General features: G+C 48.3%; 1 protein-coding gene across 2 annotated transcripts in view; it reads left to right on the top strand.

The window, feature by feature from the left end:
- The first annotated feature begins 3,612 nt into the window (after nucleotides 1-3,612).
- DELE1 (DAP3 binding cell death enhancer 1) overlaps nucleotides 3,613-7,484 on the top strand; it is a 20,938-nt gene continuing 17,066 nt past the window's right edge. Inside the window, exons 1-4 of one of the 2 annotated variants that reach the window (XM_054217553.1) lie at nucleotides 3,613-3,731; nucleotides 3,879-3,972; nucleotides 4,195-4,315; nucleotides 4,693-4,791. In XM_054217553.1, coding sequence (XP_054073528.1) covers nucleotides 3,613-3,731; nucleotides 3,879-3,972; nucleotides 4,195-4,315; nucleotides 4,693-4,791 — 433 coding nt within the window. Of the gene's footprint in view, nucleotides 3,732-3,878; nucleotides 3,973-4,194; nucleotides 4,316-4,692; nucleotides 4,837-7,484 lie in introns of both variants that reach the window. The other variant, XM_054217552.1, reaches the window with a different exon arrangement.

Here is a 7,484-nt window from a genome sequence, read left to right as displayed (position 1 = left end):
CTTTGAAATTTAGCCTTCCCATCTCCAGCATTGATCCTGCATTCAATGTCTGTTTAACAATACAGCGACCTAGTGGAAAAAATTTATAAAACTTAATAAATTGCAGCTGGCAGTATTGACAGAGTGTGTATATGCACATTTGTTTGTGTATGAACATATTATAAGAAATCTAATAAAGTAAACCAAACACCTTTTCTTTGTCTCTGAGCTGTGAAACTGGATCATCTGTAATTACAGCGTTTCAAGTATACTTGGTCAAAGTCACACGGTGGGATTTTTTAGCCATAAATTTCTGGCTTTAGGAAAAAAAACCCGCCCTGTTGTGTACCAAAGCTTACATGTTTCACTAAGTTACTCTGCTCAAGATGTAGAAAAATGCAGATGGAAATCTAACTTATCAGAAGACAACTATGAGACAAGAGGAAACGGCTCCAGCACCCAGGGAATATAGTTCCAGTGGCAAATGTGCCCCAAAGAAATAATCAAGAACTCGGAGATACGCTGATTTTGGTCTGGACTTTAACGGGGGACTGGCATTAATGAGTGCTTAAACCAGTGAATGGAAGAGTGCTTTCAATTACAAGATTTTTTAAAGATTTCAGAAGGTATATAACCTCCTAAAACGTCAATGTTTGTTTTCAACTTGCTTTCTACAACCAGTCTGATTTCCTCTTTCCGCCAAAATAGATATATTTCCTAAGGAACACAGTATTTATTTCCCTAAGGAACAAAGTATTTATTTTCCTAAAATTATTGTGTGATAACAGAGTTTTCTCAGCTTCTTCTTGTACGCTCTGTGTGCTGGCCCACTGATCACCGTCATCTTTTTTCATTTTCCATCCCGTTCGTAGTTCATTTACCCGATCCATTCCTCACCACTTTGGTAAGATGACAGTATGGGATACCATGTTAAAAGCCTTGCTAAAGTCCAGGTAAACAACACCCGCTGTTCTCCCCTTGTTCTCTGAGCCAGTCCCATGGCAGAAGGCAATCAGGTTGGTCAGGCATGATTGCCCGTGTCAGGTCCACGCTGGCTGTTCCCAACCACCTTCTCGTCCTCCACGTGGTTAAAACAAAGTTTCCGGGAGAAGGTGTGCCATCGCCTCCCAGAGACCCAGGCTAAATAGAGTGTTTTAGAGTTGCCCAACCCTTCTTCTTACCCTTCTTGAACCAGTGTGTGATGTTTGCCTTTTTTCAGTCATCAGAATCCTCTCCGCATTACTGTGACCTTTCAAAGTGGCCCTGCAACAACGGTCACTTCCCTCAGCACCCTTGGGTGCATGGAACAAAATCCCACCAACAACAGTCAGAAAAGCTGGAGGAAGACACCCTGCACTTGCAGCAATTCCTCATGGCTTATCGCCTCTTCCTTCTCAACGTCCTTTCCGCTCTCAGACTGCAAGCTGCAAGGACGCGAACTAGCTGAGCTGGGAAGACACAAGAAGCAGAACACACTGTCCTCCCGCCTGCATAGCTCGAGTCACTTCTCTCTGCGACATTTACTCCTTCAGCCGCGTTACTCCATGCCAGCCCACATCTCCGATCTTCGCTATCTCAGCTTTGTTCTTGCTTCAGACGGTCCCCTTCCTCGTCTCTCAGATCCCCCTCCTGTCTCATCTTCATTTTCCTTCTCTAGAGGAAAAGACACAAACACACAGCAATGGCACAACGGACATTGTTCAGCTCCTGTGGTATCCCCACGATATGAATCAAATGAATTTAGCTCTGCTGTTGACTTGCCAGTTGCAGAAAAGACAGAGAGTCTCGCACACCAAATGGCTGGGGACTTGAAAGGAAACTAGGACTAACGGCATTAAAAATAGAGCGATTACCCAACGAGATCTTGGGTGAACCAATACCAACAAATGCAGTTTAAGTTTTTTGAGCATTAATTACTGATATCAACTTGATGAGCGAGAAAATTAAGGCAAGATTATAGAGTGGAGATGCTGATCTTTCTATTTTCCATGTAATTTTCATCCCAAAACAAACTGTAGTAGCTGAGGAAACACCAGTCTACTAACGCGAGACAATTACAGACACATTTACTAAAACAGACAACTAAATGGCTTCGTAATTAAGGTATTAAGCCAAATCTGGGGTGAAAAGGATAAAGGATTTGTGTCCCATATGACACTACAAAAAAATAAAAGCTATGGAAAACCAGAAAAAATTTGGTAGTTTAAAGCAAGCGTTTAAGCTGATGAAAGAGAGCGATTACGTATCTCCTGGAAAGCCACACTTGGAGCTAAACTTGCCGCCAGCCAAGCATAAAACACGGATAATACTGAACAAGAACTACGAGTTCATAACAGGAACTACCAGCAAACAGAAAACCATATTCTGGAAAAGGAGACAAACTGCCAGAATGACCAAGAATTTCTGTGTCTATGGAACGAAGAAATAAACACCAAAGTACGCTGTTCAGCTGGAACGAGAACAGGGCAGCAATACTCATACTTCTGAAGGAAGTCACTAGGGTAAGAAGAATATAAAGCATATCTTTTTCTCACACTGGCATGCCACGCTTTCGGTTGGGAACTCTGCCATCTCCTGTTGCAACACGGTTGAAACAAACACACAGGCGTACAGCAGACACAAGCCAAGGCAGGGCCTCTGCGAGCACCATCAATCACACCACCGCGCTGACTCCCGACAAGGCGCGGATGCAGGTTCACACACAACCCAAACTGTAACCGCATCTTAACGTGTTTCTTACACATTTTCATTCACAAATGTTTCGCATATATACCCATTTCCCAAGTATAATTAATCCCATCACTGGTTACAGGAAGATGAACCGGCTGAGTTTGCGATCACACCTGAAATTACTTTTTTTGTTGTAAGTAAAGTACTTTGCAGTGCTATGCAAATAGCGGTATGCTATTTTTTCCTGTCTAACCCATTGCAGGGCACTCAAATGTCCACCTGCACTGCTGTTGCAGGTCATTCCGACTCAGGAAAAGGCACCATTTATTAGGTTTATTAGGTAATCACAAGCTCGGGTACATTTCAGCACTTCCCACCACTAATTTGGTCCCTACGCTGTAAGCCCTCATACCCAGGGCTCATCTCTGGGCTCAGGGACCCTCACAAAATCCCCAGACAAGCAGCACAACCGCCTACCCCCACCTGCTTGTGCTTTCCCGGGGGGATTCACCCCCCCCCGAGTTGCAGGGCATCGCCACGGACCCTCCCCGGGACACCCAGGCCTACAGGGGACCCCCCTCCGGGCCTTCAGGGAAGCCCCTCGGCACCCGCTGGGCCCACAGGGGACCCTGACCCACAAGGGGACCCCGGGGCCTGGTGGGGCCCCCTCAGCCCCACAGCCCGGCCCTTCCCGCGCTCCGCCGGGCGCCGCTCTAGCTCCTCTCTATGGTATGGCGCCGCTCTATCCCCCCTCGCCTCAGGGGCTGGGGCCGCCCGAAGCCGCCCCCCGGCGCTTTGCCCGTGCGGGCTTCCCTCTCCCCCTCGCCCGGTGTTGGTGCCGCCGCCGCCGCCGTCCCGTGGAAAGCCCGGCGGGACCCGCCGCTCCCTCGGCCTCTCCCCCTTCTCTATGGCCCAGGCCGCCGTCGCCGGGCAACGCGCCCTCTCTACGGTGCGGCGGGCGGGATGTGGCGGCTGCTGCTGGGCCGCGGCCTGGGCCGCTGCTGGCCGCCCCCCGCCCGCCCCGCCTGCGCCGCCGGCCCCGCCACCCCGCCGAACGACAGCCGCGGGCCCAGCCCCGAGCGGTGAGTGCGGCCCGGTCCGCAGCGAGAGCCGGGGGGGACGCGCTGCCCTCAGGGCACTGCTTGAAGGGGGAATGGGGTTGGGGGGGGGGGCGGTGTCTGAGGGCTGATTTCTGGCTTCACGGTGTCGGTGTTTTCTGGTCGTTTTAGAGCGCCCGGTTGTCAGAATGGACAAGGAGGAGGAAGGCAGCAGCCCCTGCCCGGCCTGGTGCCCCGCTACTCGGTGCTGGAGGCAGTCACCTGGGTGAGGAGCAGCCTGGTGGCCCTGCCCGTGAGGGGTGTCACCAGAAGACCTTGGGGGGGGGGGGGGGGGGGTGTGAAAGGGGATGGGAGCTGTGGGCGCTGCGAGATGCCCCGTGGTGGGAAAGCTCCCCAAAATGGAGCTGTGGACATGCGGCCACATGGAAGCATGACAGAAGGAGGGAACGGGGCTGTTGTCTGTGACTTATGTCTGTTTTTTCTTCAGGGAGCGCTCGGTGCGCTGCTTCTGCAGCTGGTCAGACAGGTCTCGTGGCTGAGATCGCTGCCGGACGCCAGGAGAGAGCACAGGTCTCTCTGGCTCTCTTCATTGCCCTCTCAGCAGACAGGTTAGCAGCTCTGGCTTGTGAGAAGGGGTTGCGGGAGGGCCCGGCTGTCGGACAGGATTTCTGCCACGTGATATGTTAACTAAGTCTGGAATAGAGCTGTTGTGAGAAGTCGACAAGCAGCTTTCAAGCTCTCTGGGGAGAGTGAGGGCTGGTATCTGTCAGGGGAATCCCGTTTCTTAACAATTCGGTGCAATCCCACTTTGCATCCCACATGCCCATACCTTTGTTTTCCATTCTGGACTCTGCTCCCTGAACTTTCCTCCTGCTTGGCTTTGTGGTCAGAGCAGAAGGACGCTGGGTAGATATACGGTATGGTGGTGTCTCCTAAAGCAGACACTGCATGGCTAACGGGAACTCTTTTGTGCTCTATATTTCAGGGGTGACTGAAGCCTCAACCAGCTGTCCCAGTGCGCAGCTGGGGTCCCGCTTCCAGCAGGAAGCAAGTCCAGAGGTCGTATCAGAGAACTCATCCTCAGGTATCCCCTCAGGGCAAGGAGGGAGCCAGCCCTGGGCAGAAGTGGGTATGTGTTATGTGCCGTGGGGCAGGATACTTGTGGCAGGAGGACTTCTCAGTCTGAGGTTCCCCAAGGCAAAGCTTGGAGCCAAGAATTGTATTTATTGACACTTGAGGAGGTAGATTAGAGTGGAAAGACAGAACTCCAGAGAGATCAGTCAGGAGTCCGGAGACAGGAGGAAAAAGCTCCTGAAGGCAAGGAGGAGCCTGCACTGTAACTGTGCAGGTGACATGGGCTTTACCAATACTGGTCTGCTTTAGCGACGTAATTACAGTATCCAGTTTCTGTTCTTTTATTGTGGACAGATATGTGCAGTCAGCAGGATTCAGGTGAATAGTGTACCAGTGATGCGGGAGACTTGTGTACCTGGTGTGAAACTAAAGGAATTATTTTCTTCCAGGAAGGTGAGGGTGTATTTCCAACCGCTTACGCTGTAGATAAGACAGTGGAAGGAGGTATCAAAGACATTCTCATTAAAATGAGGTTTGTAAAAATAGGAAGATATACTTCAAAAAAATTGAAGTCTCTTCCAGGAAAGCATGACTTAACACGGTAAATTTAAAGTCGTATCAAGGAAGATCAGATGAGGCCTCCAATAGGGCTGCTCACTAGATGTATAAACACTAATAATGGCTTCAGGAAAACTGTTAGAAGCAGGAAGCCTGCTGGAGCAGGTAGAAGGGGGGACAGCATATGATCCTGGTGTAGAAGAGGCACATAAAAAAGCCAGCCCACAAATGTTGATGAGATGATGTAAGGTGTTTCAGAAAAAGTCAGAGGTGTTTCCCCTCTTTGCTTTCTTCCAGATTTTTGGCTTTCTTCTGTGCTGATTTAAGCTACTGCCCATCACTGCTTATCAAACCCATCTCCTGCCAGAGGTTACCATTCCCATCAGTTGGCAAATGGAGCATTTTGTTTCCATGTCTCCTAATTAGCTCCAGGAAAACAGCCAGGTTAATTTACCTAAACTGCCAGTTAGACTGTTTAACCCATCTGCTTTTGCCTGGAGCATATTAACAAGCACTGGAACACACTGCCTGGCTGGCAGATTACTGGACATGGACCTCTGGGAGAAGTGGTGGGGAATAAGTGGAGACAGTGATGCCTTCAGTTGGCACTGCTGAACATTCGGGGAGTGAACGTGTGTCTGACAAACAGTTTCCAAACTGAGAGTCAATAGGAAGAGCTTTTAGGCCAACTTGATAAATTGAACAGTGGCAAGTCGTAAGGCCACGTGCTCTTTGTTCAGATGTTCTTCAGAAGCTATGAAATTGCCAAGCCTCTAATGATGATATGTGTTCCAGTGCTCACATCCACTGTATGACCAGAAGGATGAAGACTGACAAATTGGACACTGGCTTTTAAAAAGGCGGGGGGGGGATAGGGGAGGGGTGGTTTGAGCCACAGAACTGCAAAAAAGGTAATTCTAAGTTGATAGAAACTGTGTTATAGAATAGAGATGTTAGATACCTGGATGATTGTGCTATATCAAAGAATCAAAGGTCTTGGAAGGATTTAGGAAGCCATTTCTCAGGCCAGCTTGCTCCATTGCAGAGATTTAAGAGAGTTGTAAATCTATTAAGAGTTCTTTGGAGAAGTCAACAGGCTGGTGGAGGAAGATTATCCAGCTTTTAGCTTTCAGAAAATCTTTCAGCCAGAACCTAAAACAAAGCTGTCTGGAGAAATAAAGCTGATGTGAGGGAAGACAGAGGGGCTACTCTTGGGCTAGTAACTCCTTAAAGTACAAGAAATAGTTTTCACACTGGAGAGCATTTGCTGGTGGATTCCCCTAAGTCCTTTGTTGAAACCTGTTCTGTTCAGCACAGTCAACGGTGATTTGGAAAAAAGAGGTGACGAGTCGGGTGACAGAAGAATCAAATGGTACAAAATTATTCAGGACAGTTAAATGTGAAAGTCACAGCAAAAGATTACACCAGAACTAAAACCAGGGTAATCCCAAGGCAGGTTAAATTACTATACGCAGGGGAATGTAACTGTAAATACACATACAGAATGAGGAGTGTCAAATTAATAGTTATATTGCAGAGGGAACATTTAAAGTCACCGTGGGTATGTTTTTGATAAGGTTAAGTCAGTGCTGAGCAGCAGTGAGGCCAATTAAATGTTAATTATTGTAAAGGAAGGAACTGAGGACAAGACAGTATCGTAGGTTTGTGTAAGTCTACGATGCAGCCACATCTTGAACTCTTAAGGAAAAGACACTCTGGCATAAAAACTGTAACAAAAATGGCATAGAAAAGGAGGACAAGGAGACAATTGCATACAAATAGAGAATGACTCTTCAGCTTAAGAAAAGAAGTGGCAGCGGGTGTGCTAATGCCCTGTGAAACTAAAAGTGTTGAGGGAAGGTGGATAGGGACAGTATTTTTCATAATACACGTATAATAAGCAGCACAGAATTGGTCAGGTAACGGGTTTGCAAAAAGGCCAAAGGCAGTACAAGTTTGGCCAGTGCACAGGTAAATCGTGGAACTCGTTGCTGCGGGTCAGAAGTATAAATGGGTTCCAAGAAGTGATTAGGAAAAACTGCACATTGAAATTAAACTTAATTGGTCCAGCCAAAACCTCCTGCTCAGAAGATCACAGAACAGCTGATTGCTGGAAAGTTCTGTCAGGAAAAGCGTGACTTTATA

This window comes from Rissa tridactyla, chromosome 11 (genome assembly GCF_028500815.1).
Source record: "Rissa tridactyla isolate bRisTri1 chromosome 11, bRisTri1.patW.cur.20221130, whole genome shotgun sequence".
Taxonomy (NCBI): domain Eukaryota; kingdom Metazoa; phylum Chordata; class Aves; order Charadriiformes; family Laridae; genus Rissa; species Rissa tridactyla.
This window is presented reverse-complemented; position numbering and strand designations above follow the sequence as displayed.